Source organism: Chanos chanos, chromosome 10 (assembly GCF_902362185.1).
Source record: "Chanos chanos chromosome 10, fChaCha1.1, whole genome shotgun sequence".
Classification (NCBI taxonomy): domain Eukaryota; kingdom Metazoa; phylum Chordata; class Actinopteri; order Gonorynchiformes; family Chanidae; genus Chanos; species Chanos chanos.
The window spans coordinates 7,100,841-7,123,367 of NC_044504.1; the positions used below are offsets into that span (position 1 = coordinate 7,100,841).

The following is a 22,527-nucleotide window of genomic DNA, read 5'->3' on the forward strand; positions in this document are numbered from 1 at the left end:
CAGCAGGGACTGTGTCTCCAAACCCCATCCCTGCCCCCCCCCCTGCCCCCACCCCCATCCCCCCCTCACTCTCACAGCCTCCAGTCACTGGCTCCCATAATTGGACCATCAGTCATGTTCCAACCTGACCCAGATAAAATGGCCTGGTGAATGATGCTGGGAACTAGAAGAGATGCGCAGAGGAGAGGGAGAGAGAGAGAGAGAGAGAGAGAGAGAGAGAGAGAGAGAGAGAAAGATAGAGAAAAACTGAAGTCTGAAGACTCCTCACCTGGGTTTGGGCTTACTTTTCACAACTGAATAGCAGTCAGAGACTGGCTAGATAAAACCGCCAATCCTTTACTGTCTGTTACTGAATTATGTGGCTTTTACTTGACTAAACTTTGACTAAAGCGTCGCTTCCCACTGTTCACGAAAACATTCGCGAACGTTCGTCGATATTCCCAATATTCCCAATTCCCAAGGTTCGCTAAAACCATATTGCTGAAATTTTAACACTTTCTGTGAGAGAGAGAGAGAAAAAAACAAACAAACAAAACAAAGCAAAAAAAAAAAAAAAGATTTATTTCGTAATGAAGTGTAAAAAGGCATCACAATGAATACAAAAGAGAGTCTATTAGTCCAGCTTATTTTTCCTCCATCTTTTTTCATTTCTGCATTATTCTGCTGTGGGATTTTAATAGGCACATTAAAACCATGGTGATAATGAAATCTATATCTGCAACTGGCAGAAAGACAAGCTGCCTCTTCACATCAGGACACTAACACTCCCAGGAGCCTTTGCTCTAATGTTCTGGTGCATTGTTCTAGTCACTCCAAATGCACTCTCTCTGTCGGAGACACCATAAAGAATTTAAATGGGTTCTCTTTCAGTGCACAAACTGACAAAATTCACTCGCGGGAGCTTAGGCACTTCGAAGGCTCAGAGTCGTACCATACTAACTCCTAGTCTACTCGCCAAGAAGATACCGTTAACCGCCCGAGAGTAGTGCCTCGTATTTTCCTTATGGTAAATTCATACTGTTGTAAGAACACAGGCTATAACAGGACAAGAGGCAGTCTGAGAGCCGGCGCACGGCGGAGAGGAAACTCCATGCCGTTGCCGGGCACCTTGGTGCAAGGAGCCAATTTTCTGTGCCGTCAATTTTTTCCTCCCTCTCAAGAGGCTATTCTTGTGTGAGATCGATTGCCTTCAGTCGAGTGGCTTATCCGACAGAGCAGACAACCCCCCACATCCAGGGTGGTCCTCATAATGGCACCTAGACGTCAGTCAGTCAGTCAGTCAGTCAGTCAGTCAGTCAGTCAGTTAGACCGAGGATTTGTATGTGTGACGTGCTCCACCCCTGAAGAAAGAGGCCTTTCCGCTGCAGATCACACAACCCCCTTTCCAGAAGGTTCCACCACGTCTGAGAAAGCTCTGGCCAATTCCCATTGAAGGAGAAGTTTGTTTGTTACCATATGTGTGAGGATTGGCTCTCAGAGTCTGGCGTCGTCGCTGGAGCTTCGGTTCAAAACCATCCCACGAGGGGATGGCTCCCACAGCATCTGCACCAGACAACTGATTTTCAACTCAATGCTTCATCTTAACGCTTGATTTGCCAACGCGCAAAAAGACAATCACTCATCAAAGATCATTGAGCACAAACACAGCTGCGGCGAGGGAGAGCAATGAAATAAAGATAGTGCTGTAACCATGGCAATAGCTTAGGCTAAAGTCAGGGAGGAAGATGAACATTTCAACTAAACGATATCTTAAAACCCTAGCCAAGGCTACCAAAATGGCTACCACAATGCAAGGCTACCAAACTCCAGATACCATGGCAACTTCAGTGGAGTGACTTCCAGCAACAAGGTCTATATGATGAGGATTCTTGTGCCAAATGAAAAAACAGTAATATATGAATCAAGGACACAATTAATAATCCAGAATCAACACTATGGTATGCTGCTTAATTATTATAAGTATATTACTGTGATTTAAAGATTTAAAAAAAATTCCCCCCCAAAACTCTTTCCTCACTCCTCTCTCTGCTACAAACAAACGCTGCCTTAGTTAGTCTGTACGCCTAATGTTGGACTCAAATCAAATCAAGATGGGAAATCTTACAAAATACCGGCATGGTAAACCATTAGTATGAGAGAAAAACAGATTGACGATTATTGCACTTTGGCTCAGTTACATGTGGCTTTGAAGTCATGCATCACAAAAAAACACTGCCTTGCATATTTCTTACATGAAAGCAAACAGTTTAGCATCAACCACACACCTGCAGACTGAGTCACAAAACCAAAGACGAGGGTGGGGGTTTGATTGTACTGCACTGAAGCGACGGGCCAACTTTCACTGAGCTGGGTAGAGGTACGGTGAGACTGTCTTTGTTTCACTCCACTCTTTTGTATTGGAAAACGGAGCTCTGGCCCAAGGGAGAACTCGTCCTTGTGACAATCAGAATTTAACTCAGCCAAGACAACATTTACTCTGGGTCTCTTACCAATACACTCCATAACTGCCCACAAGAGAGCCCAGCGGGTCAGGAACAAACAAACACACACACACACACACACACACCTAAACAAGCCTGTAATGAGGCCATCGCTCTTCACCTCTCTGAGGACACAGGCTGGAGGGAAGTGAAAAGAGAGAAAAAAACCCCCCAAAAAACGAGAAAAGTCTCTCCACACTCTCCAATGACTGCACTAAGTCCTCCTCTGGATGCTGAGCCATAGGATTCTAGTGCGGTGAGTCAGAGCGAGAACACTAACAGTATGAACGTGATAAATGAACAGATGTTCAACAAGTCTCCGTAAAAACCCTCACAGAAACCTGTGAAGAACTGAGTGGTGGTGGGGGGGGGGGGGGGGGGGGGGGGGGGGGGGGGGGGGTAAAACTGTAAGGGTTTCTTTTTTTTTTTGCTTGTGAATGGATTAATGATAGTTCATTAAGGGGGCGGGGCTACCGCACAGCTGGATTGACAGCAGCAGAGACAAAGCTCTTCTCCGGGTTGACAGACCAGCACCAGAATCCGTCTTCTCTTCAGGACATGTCACTTTGAGGGACCGATAAAGGCCTTGGAACACACGGTGGGTTACTCCTGTTTGGGATCTCCTGCACACATGTGCCATGATATTTAAATGTTTTACAGAGCAAAAGCAGCTAGTCTGTTAGGATAAAAACCCTTTTAACCATTAAAATGTCTCAGCTGCTGGCTTCCGTACCACCTGAAGAACTTTCATTATCAAATTGAAGCCATCCTTCTTATTCTACACCCCTGAGACGACAAGCTGTAAGTCAAACATAGATCAGACCAACAACTTTTAATGGACACCACAGCTAAAGCGCGCGTGCCAGATCTCCTCGTGTCGTGACTATCTGAACAGAAGCTGCATATTCCTGCATGAACTTAAGTGACATCAGGTTTAATAATATCAGCTTTAGCAGTCTTGTTTTTCTTTCTTTCTTTCTTTCTTTCTTTCTTTCTTTCTTTCTTTAAATTTGCAAACCCCTACATAAGGCATGCACATCTTTAAAAGGCCTCTATGTATTTGAAGGCCTACATACAGTATGTGTGTAAGTATCCAAGTATCCATCATAGCAAATACGTTCTGTATTATTCAGTATCTGACACAGATGCCTGTGGATGTTAAACTGAACTACAGAGTACAGGTATGGTCATATAAGAATGATATTTTATATGGTGGTGTACCTTCTCTCTGAGCTCCCTGCAGATGAGTTGTTGTTGAATGTGGTCGTTTTGCAGGGCTTGCTGTTTCTGATGGGTTTGTCTGGCCTCCTCTATGGTAACCAGTGCCCTCAGGAACAGCTCCTCATGATCCCTCTGCCAGCTTTGCAGAACCAGCCTCTGCTGTGCCACACTGAACCGGTACCAGTCCCAGGTCCGCTCGTGAGCACTCTGGAAAAACAAACAAGCACAAACACTTAGCGTACGTAACCACGGAAGCGACTGGACCCAACGTGCGAGCGAGGTGTGTACGTGAGGCAGACCGATAAATGGTTCGTTCTCTACGCTGTCAAAACTTCAATCCCCGTTAATGACTGTTTTGCAAAACACAGACTTTATAGCCTGTCTATGACATTTGGTTGTCGTGGGAGGAAACTGTAAAAACAAGCCAGGCCCCAATCCAGCCTTGTATATTCGGCATTGTACCGTTGAACAGAATCACTCATCCAAGTGCAGTGTCCTCAAGCCACGCGCTTGTCCTAATTCATCACTGTGTCGCCAATCAGAAGTTAGAGGCACCTCTGGGTAAACGCACTGAAAAAGACAGGTACGATATTAATCTGTAGGCTAATAGCAACGAACTTAGACGGTTGACTGACTTTATTGAAAATGTGGAGTGAACCGACTGATGTGCTGCTGTAACGCGCTTGCCAGAGGCAACGGAGCAGAGCCTGTTTATTAATGTGCAATGGATCAAACGTGAAAAGGAAATCCATCATCTTTGTCTCCTATTTCGCATTCCGCTTCACTATGTCACTTGCCCTATTGAAGTTTTAATTGTAAACTGAGATGAATTCGTACTTGAGATGTATAATATATACGTGTGTGTGAGTCTGTTTCAGAAGGTCTCCTCGCTGGAAAAAAGTACTGGCTAAACTGTACACCAGTCCTTTGCCTTGCACAACTTCAGCACCAGTGGAGATGGGCTGTGTATTGATAGGGAAGCCACAAGAAATCGCACAAGCAACCCTAAAAAATGAATTTCTAAACATGATAACAAAAAGAAAAAAAACCCCTAAACAACCAAGCGATGTTTCTACTGAATCTCTTTGGAGGAAAAGAGGGAGTTCACCTCGTGATCTTACGGACAAGATAATGGCTCACTATGACGTGAGCTAGACCATGGACCACCAGGGGGCGCTTCTCACTCCCCAAACATTGGGCAGCCGCTGTCTTTGACTTAGTGACTCAAACATCATATGATGATTGAGTGGACGTTGCTACCGGCGGATTTGACCATAATACAGGGCAGTAAATCAAACTGAACAGAACACAGCAGTGTGACTCTGCTTGAGCTGACAACGGTGATACGGAGCATTGCGTTGCCGGTAATAACACCAGAAAAAGAAAGCACTAGAAATCTTTCATATAGACACTGATAAGAGGTGACAAAACGTCTATGCAAATTCCTATCAAACCGTAGGTGCAAAAGGTTCCAGACTAACATGGTCGGACGCACTTTGGTGAGACTGCTTTCTTAACTGCCATTTTTTTTTCTTTTTTTTTTCTTTTTTTTTTTAAATTTCAGAGTGAACATTTTAACTCTGATTGTTTCCCAAAGAGGCCAATTATGTAAGAAATAGAGTTTTAACTGTAAAGAGCACTTCTTTTGACTTTTCCTTCAATTCAGCCATGCTTTTGTTAAAGACTTACAGACCTTAAAAGCTTTGGAAATCAAAGCGGTAGTGGCCTTTAAGCGTCCCCCCCCCATTCCTTTTTACTGGGAGCTCTTTGATTCTTTGAAGACATTCAAGTTTAGAGGGAATGGCAGGCAAAGTGTTCACCACACACAGGTTGAAGAAAATTGGGTGGCGAGTGTTTGAGGGGGGAGAAATTTGACATCAAAGCTCCAACCGGGCAGCTGAACGGTGACTTCAACCGAATTGTGTACTTCTTTCCACCTGATTTGTTCTGGAAGTTTCACTTGGAAATACATAGGATATTGTCTTCTCGAAACAGATGTTTCTGAAGTTTATACTTCAGTGTTTGACTGGTTAAATGAGGATCTCTACCATCAGATCAAACCGTGATTATCCATCAAAGTTAAAAGGACCTGTCGAGTTAACTGGAATAAAATACAGGCCCAATGACTTGATGTCTCTCCTCAACACAAGGCCCATTTCTGATGTAAGCTTTAATAATAAGTGATTCTGTCCCATGGCTTTGTTCCTCTGGTGTTCTAATATAAACCAAAACAAACCGTTTTATATGGAACCAGTACAGTCCACTGGCTCCCACACTTAAATGCTATAAGAAAGAAATATCCTACTATAGAATTGTTGACGATTTCTCAAAGCAACAAGAATTGCAATATTGATTTCTGAGATGAAGGGAGGTCCAAAAACAGAAACCTATATATATATTTCCAAGACAGCTCAAAGACTAAATCACCTTGGGCACGTCGAAGGAAAGACTTCTTCATTTGCTCATGTGGTCTGTGGAATAGGTGGCTGTGTTCAAGTGTTCATTATGGATTTGAAGGGACACATTGGCTTGTGATTCCCATAACTCTGTGTGTTGGTGATTAGGTTGGCAAATCTCTGCATATGTTTGTACCAGCGCAAAGGGAACGCAGCACAGTCAATGTAGATAAATCGCCTTGTCGCTCAACCACCGCGCAGTAAAACCAGCGTGTTTAATTTTGCGTCTAATGAACCGAACATGTCAGGCACAACCCATTGGTACAGCTTGTGCTCTCTCGCACTCTCTATGTGTGTGTGTGTGTGTGTGTGTGTGTGTAAGTGAGTGAATGACTGCGTGTGTGGTGCATACGCTAATTGCAGCTGATTAATTGATTTTAATACTCATTGTACTTTTTCCTTATCATATTTTACAGCTGAAACATCTGAAATTTGCCTGAGAAATAGACTGTGCATTGCTGTTTGAGGAAAACCATTGTTTGACAACCAACCCCTTGCCACTCTTATGCAACAACATAATGTAAATTCATTACATTATCAAGCACAATCAATGAGAAATTTCAACATAGTAAACAGGCAGTATTTAAGAGGGTGTTTACTACCTGTCTGGTCTTAACACACTGTGTTCTCTCTGGTCTCTGCATGTCACTTTGAGGGACATTTGAGAGACAGACTTTCAGGGCATTGGGAAGAGAGACATGTCTATGCCAGCGAGCTCCAGAGGGCTGACTTTGCCCGCGAGCATGGAACTCAGCTGGAACTGATAGGAGAACAGGTCTTAGAAAGGGAGCATGACACCATGGTGGTTGTCATGGTGATGGTGGAGGTGGCAGCAAGCGAAGGATGAAGAAGAGACGTGGTCTTCAGAGAGTGACATGGCACATCCAACAGCCTGCTGTGCATATCATTCACTTCACACTGTCTGGTGTGTGTGTGTGTGTGTGTGTGTGTGTGTGTGTGCTTTGAGAGAGAAGTAGAGAGAGAAGTAGAGAGGGACATTAAAGTGTAACTGTCTGGATATTTATGCAAAGAGAAGGAAAGAAAAAAAACCCATATATATATATATATACTGTCTGGTGTGTGTGTATATATATAAGGGACCAAGAGATGGAAAGAGAGAGAGGAGAAAAGAGAAGGAATGAGAAAAAGGTTGATTAAAAATTAAGAGAGAGAGAGAGAGAGAGAGCGGGAGAGTCAGGGCTGTAACTGACCAGCTCTTGTCTGGAGGTGTGAGGGAAGAGTCTCTTCAGCATGTCCATATACAGAGTCCTGTGGTTGAGGAGCTCAGGTGGGTACTGGGCCACTGTGGCCTGAAAGAGCAGGTGATCCTCCGGAGACCAACCGCAGTACCTGGAACGCACACACACACACATGCATACACGTACATGCACAGACACACATACATATGCATACACACACACGCGCACACACATACACACACACGCGCGCGCGCACACACGCACACGCACACACACACACACACACACAGACACACGCACACAGACAGACACACACAGACAGACACACACACACAGAATTCATATACTTATATGCATATCTATGCACACTGTACCCATACACATTTGTTATGACTCCGATACACAAAGCTAACAACTACTTAACTCTGCATTGCTGCAAACTGCATCCTGTCATAGAGAATACTAAACCCCCAAACTTAACAACCTGGATAGCAGAACGGTGGGCTCAAGATCCAATGCACATGCACTCACATATGTTTAAACTTCAGTTCTAGTAAATCCTCGATGGCTGTGGCTTAGGGGTTAGGGAAATTGGCAGTTGGAGGGGTTTGATACACAACACGGGGAGGTCAAGGTCAAGGTCACGCTTGCGGGGGCAATCCAGATCCGTGAGTGGAGTACATCATGACCTGGCCACTGAGTGTCTGTATCTGCCTTTGATCTGTCTCAGGAGCATACACACACCTGATTCTGTAGTAGAAATCAGCATCTGATTATAACGTGAGGAAAAAACAGTGGGATGCTGGCCCAAACTGGATCTCAGGATCCTTGTACCACAATTTAACTGGTTAACATTCCCCACTCACATATAACAGCTGATGACCCCTAAAAAACCACCTGGAAGTGTGTTACTTCTGAGGCAGTGTATCTGAAAATACACCATACATATGAACTGGTAATTCAGGTTTCATGTAACTACATATGTAAATATATCATCTGGACTCTGTGTCTCTTTTACATGGCATGCTCAAGCTGTACTTGGATCGATGTCAGCGGATGCACGAATACTGAGGTGAATTCTGTGTGCTCTACATTGTGTCAACTGGTTCATGTTTACTTTCACATGACAATTCTCCATGTCACAAAGAGGGGATTGTGAATGTGTGGTGGAATGAGGACACGCCATATTGACCAGAACAGCAGCTTGACCTCAATCCACAGAAACATTATTTTTGAAATATCTAGGACACTGAATAGCGGAAAGATCACGATGAGTCTACGGAGCAAAGAAGCGGGCATTTTCAGTCTACCTGAAACATAAAAAAAAAAAAAAAAAAAACCCTTCAGAAATCCTATCAAATCCTGAAACAAACTCTGTTTACACATTTGGATATTCATCGTTGTGAGTCTTCTGATTGCTGACAACGTTTCTGTTTCCATCATGACTGGCTTGCTGATGCCCAGGCACTTATGGAGTGTCTATTGAGGCACGGTGCTCACAAATGAATGCGTACTGGGGCAATCAACCCCCTGTTGAGGTGATATCTCCCGGGGAGGGCTGTCAGTAGGGCGGGGATCTCATCTCTACGCTCTGAGAGTCATTTCACACTCTTTTTCTCTGCTCTCAAAGGAGCTCCGACCTCTTTTAATAAGCATCAAAGAGCAGGACCAAACCAAAGACGATCACTGGCCATATCGTTAAGTCTTCAGCTGAAAAGTGCTCCGCTGGTGATATTTTAACCCAACTAGGCTTTTTTTTTTTTGTTGGATTCTCTAAAGAAAAGTGTTTGTTAAAATTGTGACTGATATTGAGTTTCATAGAAAGAAATGACACAAGCTTTAATTCTGTTACCTGTCCAGACCCTGTAGTCTGTTCTCAATCGTCTCTAGTCTGGCCTTGTATTTGTCTGTGAGGGAGTGAAACTCTTGGATGAGAGAGGAGCTAAGCTCAGGATACGGACACTCTGCGGTCGAGAGATCTTCCGGAACCTTCTCCAGCTCTGCCGCAACCTCTGAAGCAGCAGGGCAGAGGTTCTCCTGTCAGAAAAGAAAAAGGGTTATTCCATATGTCATTAAACAAATGTCTCCTTTCAAAATTGCTGCTTGGGCGACAAACGCCGCAAAGACGTCCTCACATCGTTTGACAGACACTGGTAAGCAAATGAATCCTTGAGATTGAGTATGAGAGACAAGACTTTTCACAGACATCACACACGATGGTCTGTTTTTATAACTGCGTGCTGGCATCTAAACGGTACTTCTGCATTTTTAGCATCAGTAAAATCAGACCTGGGTCGAGTAATTCTTTATTTGAGTGACTGCTCTTGTCCCAGTTCTCTCAGCTGTTCCCTTTCCCCCTGACCTTTCTCTCTTAATTAACAGGATAAATGGTAGTTTTGATGAAGACTCTGCAAGGCATTCGTCTGACATTTCTTTGATATCGCTTCAACACAGCGCTGTCCTGTTGGAATTTTAGTATCTTAAGTCAGAAAATGCACACAGTAAAAAAGCCATGTGAATGTGCCAGAACATCATCCAGCCACTCCAAATACTCCTCCAGTTACATATTTTACCTCTGTTTGATAAAAGGGAAAAAAATTATGCAAATCACATCCTCAATACTCATTTTGTACCTTTGCGATATTCAAATTGAAACACCGTATCAAATTGCAGATGACAGCATAGATCCCTGATGCTGGAAAAACAACTGCAGTAAGTGTCCAGCTGTGTTACCTCACCTCCAGTCTGGCGTTAGCAATCTCCTGCTCCAAAGAAAGACACTCAGAACTCAGTCTTTCCATAATGGTCTCCTGCTGATCCTTGACAAAGCGAACCTGAGAGAGTACAGAGTGCAGGGCCAACCTGGTTATTAACATGACCGCCGACAAGTGCTAGGTCACACTTCAGGCGTATTTCAGACAGTCATACCGACCACATACCACATACAGTAATCCACCAGACCATGCTCTCTGTGTGAATACCACTGTTCATATTGCTTTCTTTCTTTCTTTCTTTCTTTCTTTCTTTCTTTCTTTCTTTCTTTCTTTCTTTTCTTTCTTTTTGTCTCTCTCATTCTCTCTTTATTCCTTTCTTTCTCTCCCTCTGCTTGCCCCTCCACAAATACACACACACACACACACACACACACACACCCTCCTTTACTGAAAAAAAAAAAAATGTTTTCAAACATCTTTAATGCAATAAGTCAGACCAGCCACCATATCTGATAAAAGTTCTGAATACAAAAAGAAATTGAAAGTTACGCAAGAGTACACAGGCATATGAAAGATTTTGTGCAAGCACAAGATTTTTTTGTTCTCCTGAATTAATTCCATCCTCCGACACAGCGAATCAAAATGCTTTTCATGTAGGGTTGCCACGGCGCTGTCCAGCTGTCTCTACAGCGGGCTTATTGAGCCGGCCTGAATGGATGAAAAAGGTTTTAATAAGACAAGTCCTTCTATGTCAGCTCATCTAAACTCTGCTCTTAGCACACAGTGGCTAAGCATGGGGTAATCTTTATTAAGGGTATGGCAGAGACGACAGGTTAGCTACAGTCACTGTGCTCCTTGTCTGTCAGCGAACTGTGACTCTCAACTGTGGCACTTGGGGGAAAAAGACGTAGAAAAAAAAAAAAAAAAAGAATCTCCTTTGTGAAAGAACAAACAAACACCCCCCCCCCCCCCAAAACCTCACCTCCCCATTACATTTAGTTGCGGAGAACATTTTGTTACTCCTCTAAAATCCTTATCCTGATGGAAGCTGTAATTATGGCTGTTATCACGAGCTTTAAAAAAAACGTTTTTCAAAACTGAGAATAAGCTTACGTGCATTTTTAAAATTTCTATACTGTATATAGCCTCTACGACTATGCCATCTTTCATATCAACTCCTGTAAATACATTGTGGCTCTCAACAGTTGACCTTCTATACTGTAAATATCTTTATTCTGTGTGCCAGCCAGAGGAGGATGGGCTCCCCCTGTTGAGTCTCGGTTCCTCCCAAGGTTTCTTCCCTCTATTCCCTTAATTTTAGGGAGTTCTTCCTTGCCATTGTCACCTTGGGCTTGCTTACTGGGGGTTTAGGCATGTATCTCTGTAAAGCTGCTTTGAGACAATTTTTAACTGTAAAAAGAACTATACACAAAAAAAACTTGAACTTGAACTGGAGCTTGACTCCTCACAATCTGATTCTAGCGATTAACCTAACATGCTAGCTATATAGTTTACCTAGGTATGACAGTACAGGAGACAGAGACAACGTGTAGCATTAAATGGATAAAATATAAGCCACAACTGAGAGAGGAGTGTGTGTGTGTGTGTATGAGTGTGTATGTGTGTGTTTGTGTGTACATGTGTGTCTGTTAGAGTCCAGACGAGAGCTGGTATGTGTATTTCTGTTTGCACGGATGTGCCTGTATGTTGGCCCTTTGAGTCTGTGTATAATCTTTCCATTAGTATCCAGTTTACACTCACTGCCTGTGCTCTCAGCAGTCATTATAACATAAACACATTTCCAAACTAGCACATTTGGTAAAAATATAGAATTGAATTCTCATATGCCCTCATACCAGACGACTCGGAGAGAGCATTAGTCGTGCGAGAAACAGATACACAGGCACATCGTGCAACATTCCTCTAAGCTTTTAAACGAGCTTATGTTTCGTTTTTTTTTTTTATCCTGGCACTCAAAGTGAACACACAATTATCCATCACCCCTGTAACACAGGTCTCTTCTGCATCTCTAATGCAGAGCAGCTTATTGCTAACAGGCTATTTCACACAGAATACATTTCTCCTTTTTCACATGAAACTGCCATTTATGGATACTCAAGCCTACGGACTTGATTGACGTGATAATAAATGGTTGTAAGAATGGACTGGATATACAAAGGTTGTGTCTATGTACAACACTGTGTGTGTGTGTGTTTGTGCGTGTGTGTGTTTGTGTCTGTTTGTGATTATGGTGGGGGTGCACAACTCAGACCCTTAAGTCCATAACTCCTGCCGGATTTTGTTTCTAGGAATTTCAACACCAGGTTTCCCAGGTATAAATCACTCTGATTATATAGTAAGGTCAGAAGCCAGCAAGACTCCGGCCCTTGAGCACTGAACTTGAGAGTCCGTGAAACATGGAGTGTATAGTTATTGGTTCAAGACAGTGTGTGAGTTAGGCATTTAAACAGAGCGTGTCATAAGTGTGTGTGTGTGTGTGTGTGTGTGTGTGTGTGCGCACGTAGCATGACTGGAGTGTGTGTTACCTGCTGAAGGACCTGCTCCCACTCTGCGTGCTGATTGGCCGAGGTGCTTTGAGCTCTCAGACGGAACAGCAGGTCCTCTCTCAGCTGCCAGACAGGCTCCACTGTGGCCAATCGGAAATCTTCCCGCTCCTGCTCCAACTGCAGGTCTGAGAAAACACGCCGCATTAACACGGCTCCACAGAGACAAGCAGGGGCCAAGCGAACACTGTTTTAACTCAGGTAAAAGAGCTTGAACAGCAGCCTACCATACTCCAACAGCTTGGTTAATGTGCTCAAATTATTTCTCTTCTCCCGTCCACACAGTCCAAGAAAACTCTTAACGTCTGCTTCAGCCTTCTTTCTGAAAGTTTGAGAAGAGAAGAAAGAAAAAGCATAACTTTTTTTTTTTTTTTTTAGCATTATGAACCTCAAGTCAAATCGAGCCATAACGACGCACATAGCCGGAGTTCTGACGTCGGTGCTTTTGCCTGTGTTCTGTTGTTTTGGACCGTGCTAATGAACTGAACGTGTACTCAGGCTGCATCTGCTGCTGTGGGTGCTGTCCAACACTGCACTGTCTCATTAAGAGGTACCCACGCGTGTGTACACCATTAACCTTGGCAAGCTCACACACGTTCATTACCACAGAACCGTTTTTCCTTTATACCTCCGCGGTCCGGCTTAACTCCTCACGCCGTTTAGCTTGCGTCTGCCTCGCTGCACCTTTTAAGAACCCAACAGCTAAACCAAGACCTACAGTTCACTCTATGTCTGGACAGAGTCTTACTGCCTCTTTATGCTCATATGTTGTTGTTGTTGTTTTTTTTAATCTTTCACAGACGCTTTTGCAAAAGGACAGCAAAAGTAAAATGAAAAGTAGAAAAACAGTCAAAAGGACAGACACAATCTTTTTAATGTATTATGTTTTGAAGAAAACAAGGGGACCTTGGAAGTCAAAGTCTCTCTCTGTTCGTTTCTCCCTCTATCTCTTCCTCCCTACCCATCTCTCTCTCTCTCTCTCCCTCTCTCTCTCTCTCTCCCTCTCTCTTTCTCTCTCTCTTTTCCTTCCCTCTGGCAAGCTCCGCAATCAGAAGTTTCACCTCATCCGTCTCATGTATCGCCACAACTCATTTTTTATCACCTGTTTTTGTTTTCCCTGCCGTAGACGGAGTCCTTGCTGAAGAGCAAAAGGAGGAAAGGATAGGTGAGTGATGACAGATGTCTTACCCTGCTTTGCACAGTCTGTCCTTCTCTCTACACCACACCTGCTTGTGTTGTTTCAACTGACTTCTCTCCTTCCTCACCTGGGCTGCGTGCAGGGTCCTCTGGACCTCAAATACAAACAGGAAACACAAACACAAACACAAACTCTAGTCCTCCAAACTCCCAATAGTAACACTACTGCAAAAGTGGCTTAGACCTGAAACTTAGAACATTAAGTTCTAAATAGGTACATAAACGTGGAAAAAGAGGGGTTTTTGAACGTGAAAGAGAGGTAATGACGTCACTCGAATGTAGTATAGATATTACTCCACTACACTATAGTCTTCAAGTTCTGAAACAGAGCAGTCTTTGAGGAGCCGATGAAGAGTCTATCACGCCCTCATGGAGTGTGTGTGTATGTGTGTGTGTGTTGGGGGAGGGGGGGGGTGCTGTCCCTAATCTAAAATCTGGAGTACCTTATTACCTTATTACAAATAACATTACTACTACTGAATACTCGAAAGCAAAATGCAAACTGTTGAAGGAAACTATCCAGAGATAACAGACTCTGAGTTAGACTCCCGTAGGGAATAACAAGCAGGGAGTCTCCATGTGATTCAACAAGGGTTTTTTTTTTTTCTCAAGGAGAAAGAGAAAACATTTTCACTGCTCAACGTGTACAACCCACTCTGTCTTTAATCAGAGAGGGTCTACACAGGTGACTGACTCTGATAATTGTACATATCTCTCTTCAAAACGAGCTCAATTAAGCAACGAGGGATTTGCCTTGAGGAAATACAGACACCAATTCCCAGGTGTCTCTTAGCTGAGATATAAATCACGAGCAAACATGGTCCCAAATCAGTCAGTTAATCATGCCACTGAGTTAGCTTTAAGACCAAAGTTAATATCTACCGTTTTATGGCGTAATATTACTCAGCTTTATAAAGTGTAAGTTGAGTCATAACTGTGCACACACATGATAGCAATTCTGTTTCCTGTATCCTGTTTGCATCACCTTTCTGTAGTAACACACAATAAAAGAGACATCACCCAAAAAGTCATATATAACTATGACTCACCTGTCATTAGAGTATCGAACACATTTACACATTATGGACAACTATGTTTCCTTCTCTTTCTCTCTGTCACTCATACGCAAACACAGGCATAGAGACACACACGTGCACACACACACACACACACACACTCACACATCGAAGCATGTACATATGGATACACACCCTGTATGAATACCTTTATCCTCTGTGTACTAACCCGCGGATCTTATCGGGAAGTCTCTTTTATGAGAACTACAGATGGCATAGCTGGGACACGCCCACTCTCTTACTCAACAGCCCATCAGATCACACCCTCAAGTCTCCTCTTGCCCATATGTTCCATATGTGTGTACTGCTATCACCGTCGGGCTTTTCACGCAGAGGGCTTGTGCCTTTCAGCACAGCAGACGTAGGCAAACACTGCCTGCCTTATCTGGGCTTCACAGGGTGCTGCTATGGGCAACCATGATGAGACGCTAAAACGCCGCCGCCACAGTTTACCAATTAAAACACCGCAGGTGGACAAGCATAATCCCACCGCTGCCCCCCGGGGTTACGCTCGCAAAGCGGCGTGGTTCAGAGGAAAGAAAGAAAGAAAGAAAGAAAGAAAGAAAGAAAGAAAGATAGAGTAAGAGAGGGAGAGAGTACATGAACTTCAAAAAGCCTTCTTGTCATTCCTTAAAAAAAAAAAAAAAAAAAAAATTCTTCATGAATATTTAAATGATAAACATAATTCTTATTTTGTCTTTTTTTTTTCTTTTTAGCCTAATGTTTTTGGAAATACCTCATGCGTTACGTAAGAGGATGTATTGTTACGTAATAAAATCCTTTCTCCTGGATCTCTAGGGAGGCCGTTTTTGTGGGTGACTGTACATTTGTGTGTATGTATGTGAGAGAGAGAGAGGGAGAGAGAGAGGGAGAGAGAGAGAGAGAGAGAGAGAGAGAGAGACAGAGCAAGAGAGAGAGAGTGCAAGAGAGTGTGAAAGAAAGAGAGAGAGTGCATATACTTATGAGCATATTATATGCATGTGTGAGTGTGCATGAGGTCTGTTAGCATTATTCAATTTCACAATTTTTAATCTGAATTCTTAACGCAACACAATCTTCCACCATCACCCACTTGGATTTCAAGCCAAACATCTAACATTCTCCTGAGTTCTGCTTTAGTATGGCTTTCCTCCAATTAGATAGAAAAGATGAGCCATGAAATATACCCAATGTTTAAACAACTGCCCCGGTTATGTCATTCCTTCTAAAAAGCCTAAAAAGGCAAATAAATAATTTCAAATAAAATTTGTAAAAAAAAAAAAACATCGAGACAACAATCAAACACATTATTTTCTTACATTTTCAGAGACACCTGTGCACTTTCAGACAAGTGATACTTTGCCCCTCAAACTAAATTAAGAATTCAAGGTCATTTATTCTTTAATTAGCAAGGCTTATGAATATGCATTAGTAATCCCTGTAGGTACATTCAGTTTTGTGTATATGTGTGTGCGTGCATGTGTGTGTGTGTGTGTGTGAGCATGGATTAAATAAATTAACCCCGCCCAAAATACTAATTTAACTTGACAGTAGCCGTAGTGAACTACAATCTCTACGCAGCAGTTTCTCCCTGGCGGTTCATCATGTTTCTAAGTTGTTTAATGAAAGGTGGCCTTTGCTGACCTACCTTTTGTTCAGTCAGTTCAGCTGAGAAGCGTTTGGCCTCTACAATAGCCTCTAGTTGTTCGTATTGAACTGGTTTGTACTTGGAGCTTCCCAGTCCATCTTTTATCCGCTGGGTCAGCTTCTCTGTGCCGGTAGGAAAAATTATCAGTCGGGGGCGAGGGGCTGGGGGGCGGTTCTTTCCTTTCTTCATTCCTTTCTTCATTCATTCATCTGTCCATCCAGCAGTTCATCCATTCATGCATTCACATGCGATCAATGCATTCTTTCAGTCATACATTTATTCGTATATCAGTCCACTTACATGCTCCTTAAATTTGATTATTTGTTTATTCAGCCGAAGAAATTGAGAATGAAGCAAATTAGCAACACGTTTTCAACATTATTATAATCTCTTTTGGTCTTCCTGCTGCTGACCAAAGAAGGGTCACTGGTGCAGAGCTTCAAAAAACAATAAATAAACACACAGACGCACACACACACACACACACACACACACACGCACACGCACACAGCCACTGCACCAAATCCTCTAGCCAGTACAGAGGGTGACTACAGTGAAATCTATAAGTGCAAGGCAGAGAGAAGCAGCCGCATCAGGCATCTGCTTAACAGATCAGTGGTGCCTTTAACAAAAGCTACACACACCCCCCTCCCCCAACTGCCCTCAACAACGTGGAAAGCAAATCACAGTAGTTACCATTTCATCAGACACTACACCGACAGGTTACATTTACTCGAAGGGCAGATGAATATCAACCAATCACAATCATACATAAATGCTTAGCCAAAAAAAAAAAGAAAGAAAGAAAGAAAGAAAGAAAGAAAGAAAGAAAGAAAGAAAGAAAGAAAGAAAGAAAGAAAAGGCACACTGGGTTAATTTTACCTAAATCATCTGCACGATGGTTTGTGATGAACACTCGTAGGTCCCTCCCACTCATTGCTTCCTCATCTGTGAGTGGAAAACATATGCTAATAAAATTTCAGATATCAAAACATTATTATCATATCCTCAAAGGTTGTTACAAGAGGTCGATGCAGCTTTTTTTTTTCTGAAGTCTTATTATTTATTTTTAGGATTAACATTTATATTGAGAAAGTTAATTAGAGGAACTCCTATCTCCAGATTTCTCCTTAAACAGCACATTTAATATATAATGCCTTTGGGGGTTAGCTCTCCTGAGTGTACGAACAGAAGAGCCCAAATGAAGACTGCGTGTAAAATGTCTAGTCTCCGTGCTGGTAAACTTTGATAACCTCAAGTAAAATTACAACTGTATGATTTATTTTATTATGCAACACTCTGTATGAGAATGCATTACGTGCGTGTGTTACTGCATCCAGTTACTTAGTAAAAATGTGCTATAAAGGAACAACAGTAGATCCATTTCCCACTAAGCGTATCACACGGGGGCTAGAAACATACGAGGACTCAGTCAGAAACCGGCATCAAATGTCCCTTTAATGTGGCAATCAATTTCACACGGAAGAGGAGGATGCTGGGGAGGGAGCCGGTGGGAGTAGTAATTAATTCTCCTGCAGCATTTGATTATCACTCTGTGTATAGGAGGAATATGGAGGCTTCCCTCTACACGCTTTATGATGCTCCAGAGTATCTTTAGCACACACACACACTCTCTCTCTCTTTCCCTTTCTCTCTCTCTCCCTCTGTCTGGAGCTGAATTAATAACTCCATTCAGTTATGTCAGTTAGGATAAGCTGCGCATGTGGAATGTGTGCAGCTGAGAGAAAAATCACTCTCTCCTCTGGCATGGAAGAGGCATTGACACAAATGCCATTTGTATCTTGAGGTAATTGCTATTTTGCTCCCTCTTTCCACATCTTCGCCTGAAAGAGCATGTAGGTTTTCATTCCCTCTATGTGTAATAATATTTTTCTTCATTCAGACAGTTAAAAATGTGCATTGACAGAATTTTATGCAGCTTTCAGCTTAGGGGGTAACAGTATAACCACAAGGTACGCTGATTGCTAAAGCACGCTATGACAATACTGCATATCTATCACTAGGTACCGAATCACACAGAGTAACACATATCCGTATGCTTAGAGCTCCCTCTAAAATTTGCTAGTTTCTTTTGCAACAGCTCATGGCAATAGACGTCTCTTAGTTTAGAGGGGACTCCGGGGACCTGTAGAGCCATTAGTTCTACATGGTGGATTCCTCTCAGAGGTGTCCCACTCCCTAATACATTCAGACTTGACTGTAAAAACGTCGTATGTAAAATTGTGACGGTAATTTCAGGCACACCTAAACATTGTATACAACTCAGATACACTACCATGCATTCATGAAAGAAATCGAACTGAAATATAGAGTACAAAGAAGGCTTAGACGCTTTTTTCTGTGTTCCAGCTCGTGGGATGGAACGTATTATACATGATCTTATCTTAACTTCCATATAGTTCCCACTTTGAATACTGATCCTGACAAAAAATCTAGCCTACAAAATCTATCATTCTTCTGTCTGCTAACTTTGAATTAAATTTTACTTTTAGATGAAACGGCTGAAGGCAGACCAGTTCCAAATGGAACTGCATTCTAGCGCTACGTTAATGGTGTGCATACATTTCCTTACCCTGTAGGTTATATGGATATAGGTCAGCACATCGAGTCGACTCACCGCATCCGATATACGCTAAAACAATTAAAGCAGTTCAAGTGAATCACTACGTCTTGCCAACACAGGGAACAGGGGTAATTCAAGGTCTCAAAAGTGATGATGTCTCATTTCGAATATGAACATATCTGATGTTTCCTGTGACACAAAAATAAACACGCAATAGCTACACTTTACATATTACGTCTGTAATCAGACTCTGATGTTCGAAAGGGTAACTTTGTAACTGCTGCTGACTAACTGTCAGATACAACCGATTCTTTTTCTTTTTTTCGACCTAGTAGTAACACACACAAAATTCTTTTGATAGTTATCGAGCACTCCTGATGAAAATAACGGTTGCGTGAATATATGATAAGGAGTAAAGTCAAAGTAAATTCGTCATTTCCAAGAAACTTTAGATATTCTACAATGTCGCTCTTTGCTATAGTCAAAACGTCTGCATTACCTTGTACTTCTCTTTACTGCTCGGACGCAAAAACAGTTGGTTGACAAATGTAACCAAGGTAACTATTGTCTTTTTTACCATTGGTCCATTCAACAATGGGACTGTCCAATCAAACGACATCTCTCCTATCCCGAATCCAATGGATTGTGTTGTTCAAACCCTACATTGAGCTTACGTCATGCACACTCGAATTGCTTCGGAGTTGGAGCGGGTGGAAATCTTGTTCTGGACTATGGAGACGAGTTTGCGCGAACTGTGTTCTCGAAGCTCGGAGCTAAACCTGGGGTCCCACTAATACTAGCTGTATCCCGATGAGTTTGTATGTTCCGATGGGGTTCAGCAGTTCAACACAACGACCGCAACAGTCCTCCACAAGGTACGGAATCGTTTAAGTTTCTAAACCTGTTCATTTTGGCTTCCTTCATACATCTAACGTTATGCAGCCTGACCTGAAGTGGCCACGTTTATGTGTGCAGTTTTCTACGACAAAATCAAACCAGCGAAACAATTGTTATTTCACGTCCCTTGCTCTCATTTTTGAGTCGGCGATACTGCGTGCATGACGAGAGATGGTCCTAATTCTCACTTAATCTCATTCTTGTGACCGTTTTAGCTGACTTGGCAACACCTTTATTGGATCCTAAAGAACTATTTCGCTTAGTTTGTCTCTATTCTTTCCTCCCTCCCCCGAATTCTCGGAGGGGTAGTTAGGCAGTCACTTCTTCTGATTGGACTACTGTGTGTTTGAGCCATTGTTTGAATTAGACATGTCCTTGAAGAACAGTGATCGAAACGCAGCCTAGAGCCTCGGTGCAAATAACTAGGCAGGTGAGTACTGTCCTGGAATGCCGGGAATGCGAGGTCGTTGATGGGCGGAGTTTTATGCGTCTTTCCTATATACCACATTCGATTTCTCTCATGTTTATGGAAGACTAGCTACTTATTTTAGAGTGTGGGTCTAGTGATTTTAGTTAGTACTGTTGCACAGGAACCGTTTTAATTAGTTGCTCAGTTTTTTTAATAAAGCGCCCAACTAAACAAGAATGTGTAGAAGGAGCACTGCACAGTACTTCGAGTATTGGTGCTTTCAATATAACCAACCTAGAGCCAAATTAGCGTCATCTCGGAAGCAAAATATGCGTTTCGTTTTGGAAATACACTGCATTAGCTTCGTCCCTACACTGAATGCTGATTTAACCGATATTTAATGGGATATCGTTTAGCAGTTTTTGAGTTATCTATTCCACGCGTTCATTTTTGTCTCCTTTTCGACCTAATTTTACTTCTTGCTGTCCTTTCGGGGTTTGCACAACCTAAATCCACGGAAATAAAGGCAGCGCGTGTGTTTGAACAGACTGAGTAGCAATTGATTGTGAAGTGCAAGGCGTGTCGTTGAAGGACTGAGACGTTGGAGGATTAACATAGTTACTTTCAGCGCCTTTACTAATGGAGAAACAGGGCTTTATCTCTTTGACCACAGTTGGCTTTTTCCATATTTCACCTGGAAATGCATCAGCTCACAGTCAGTGATTTCTTTTCATACCTTTAATGAAATTAACCCACATGCGTCCACGTGACATATCAGCGAAACTAGATACACAAGGTTTCTCTCATTCGTTTATTCAGATGTCCTATCACTAGGTTAGCGCAGTCCACTTCTGCTTGAATTCTTATCCCACTGACAAACGTGCAGTGTTACAAGAGCAAGATCTCCTTGGCAGTCTTTGTCATCAAGACGTTTCACTCTGTGTCTGATATTTTTGAATTTGCAATATCAAAAAGAAGTCCAGAGACCACTGTCTGATGTAGAAAATTAGACATGTTGCCATTTCAACTACCCTTGAGGGGCCTGATATGGAAGTTTTGCTGCATTCACAGTGGCACTGCGGTGTTCCAGTTTTTTTTTTTTTTTTCTGGTCCTCTGGAAAAAATCTTCCAGAATATGTGCATTGCCGATAAGTTGATGTCATAAATGTATTTACTTATTAAGCACTTGTCAAATTCAGTTCTTGTTTAACTACTTGGGCTATTAGAGTGAAAGCTATAGGAGTTGGTTTTTTGGTTTTTGGGGGGGGGGGGGGGGTTTGCCAAACAGAACTCCTCCTTATTGTTTCTGAGCAAGCTCCAATATAGACAGACAGTGAGTCTGAGCCGAAGGCATTACAGAGCTTTACCAAACCAACCTAAGCTTTAGTGATTTTCCCCTGAACATCTGCATCACCAGTGTCAGTATATGCTCAAACATATTACTCTCATAGGTTGAATTGGCTGCACTGTAGAGAATCCTAATGGTAATTAATGATTACACAATTTGCATGATAATCAGGAAGTACCTTAAGATGCATCTTAGTACATGACTTACATTTCAAAGAGCGTTGTGGGAAGCGGACTGGCTGATAGAAATTTTGTCAGTTTTTACCGTGAATAAAGTAAATGAACAGAAAAAAAATGGTTTAGTAAGTTGAGTCTGGTTATGGAACTTTATTCTGCTATTGATGGCCTCCAAAGAGGTCAATCCTTGTCCATTTTTCTCTCTCCCTCTCTCTCTCTTTCTCTTTCTCTCAGCAGGGTATGCAGAGGGCAGTAAGGATTCTCCTCGTGATAGCTATTACCCAAAGCAATTCCCACCCACCCCCCCTACAGCTGAAATCTGTGCAGTTCAGTTAATTAGGCAGTATTTAACACTTGTCATGGAGCACTGTTACAGAAAAGAACAGCACAAAAACGGTTTAATACAGAAAAATAATTTCTGAAGTTTTAGTTTCTAAAGACGTTTCCTTTTTTTTTTTTTGTACACTTCCATATTGTTGAGCCCCAGTTGAAGAGAACAGTAAATCTCAACTCAGTGAAAGGAGACACTGGAGCTTACACAAGAATTTGACTGAATAGGATTCATTTTACATTGTGTTG

The 22,527-nt window shown here is 42.4% G+C and overlaps 2 protein-coding genes across 2 annotated transcripts in view; one reads left to right on the forward strand and one right to left on the reverse strand.

Annotated features, from left to right (window-relative positions):
- LOC115823282 (coiled-coil domain-containing protein 148-like) overlaps positions 1-17,471 on the reverse strand; it is a 22,857-nt gene extending 5,386 nt beyond the window's left edge. The window contains exons 1-9 of the mRNA XM_030787322.1: positions 17,417-17,471; positions 16,535-16,656; positions 13,823-13,926; positions 12,862-12,956; positions 12,617-12,762; positions 10,095-10,190; positions 9,209-9,393; positions 7,369-7,507; positions 3,702-3,908 (exon numbers count right to left, since the gene is read on the reverse strand). Of these exons, the coding sequence (XP_030643182.1) occupies positions 3,702-3,908; positions 7,369-7,507; positions 9,209-9,393; positions 10,095-10,190; positions 12,617-12,762; positions 12,862-12,956; positions 13,823-13,926; positions 16,535-16,656; positions 17,417-17,471 (1,149 nt within the window). The remainder of the gene's footprint in view (positions 1-3,701; positions 3,909-7,368; positions 7,508-9,208; positions 9,394-10,094; positions 10,191-12,616; positions 12,763-12,861; positions 12,957-13,822; positions 13,927-16,534; positions 16,657-17,416) is intronic.
- A 2,381-nt stretch (positions 17,472-19,852) lies between these two features.
- The window catches only part of LOC115822219 (plakophilin-4-like), a 66,538-nt gene continuing 63,863 nt past the window's right edge, over positions 19,853-22,527 (forward strand). Inside the window, exon 1 of the mRNA XM_030785944.1 lies at positions 19,853-19,993. Coding sequence (XP_030641804.1) covers positions 19,939-19,993 — 55 coding nt within the window. The 5' untranslated portion in view covers positions 19,853-19,938. The remainder of the gene's footprint in view (positions 19,994-22,527) is intronic.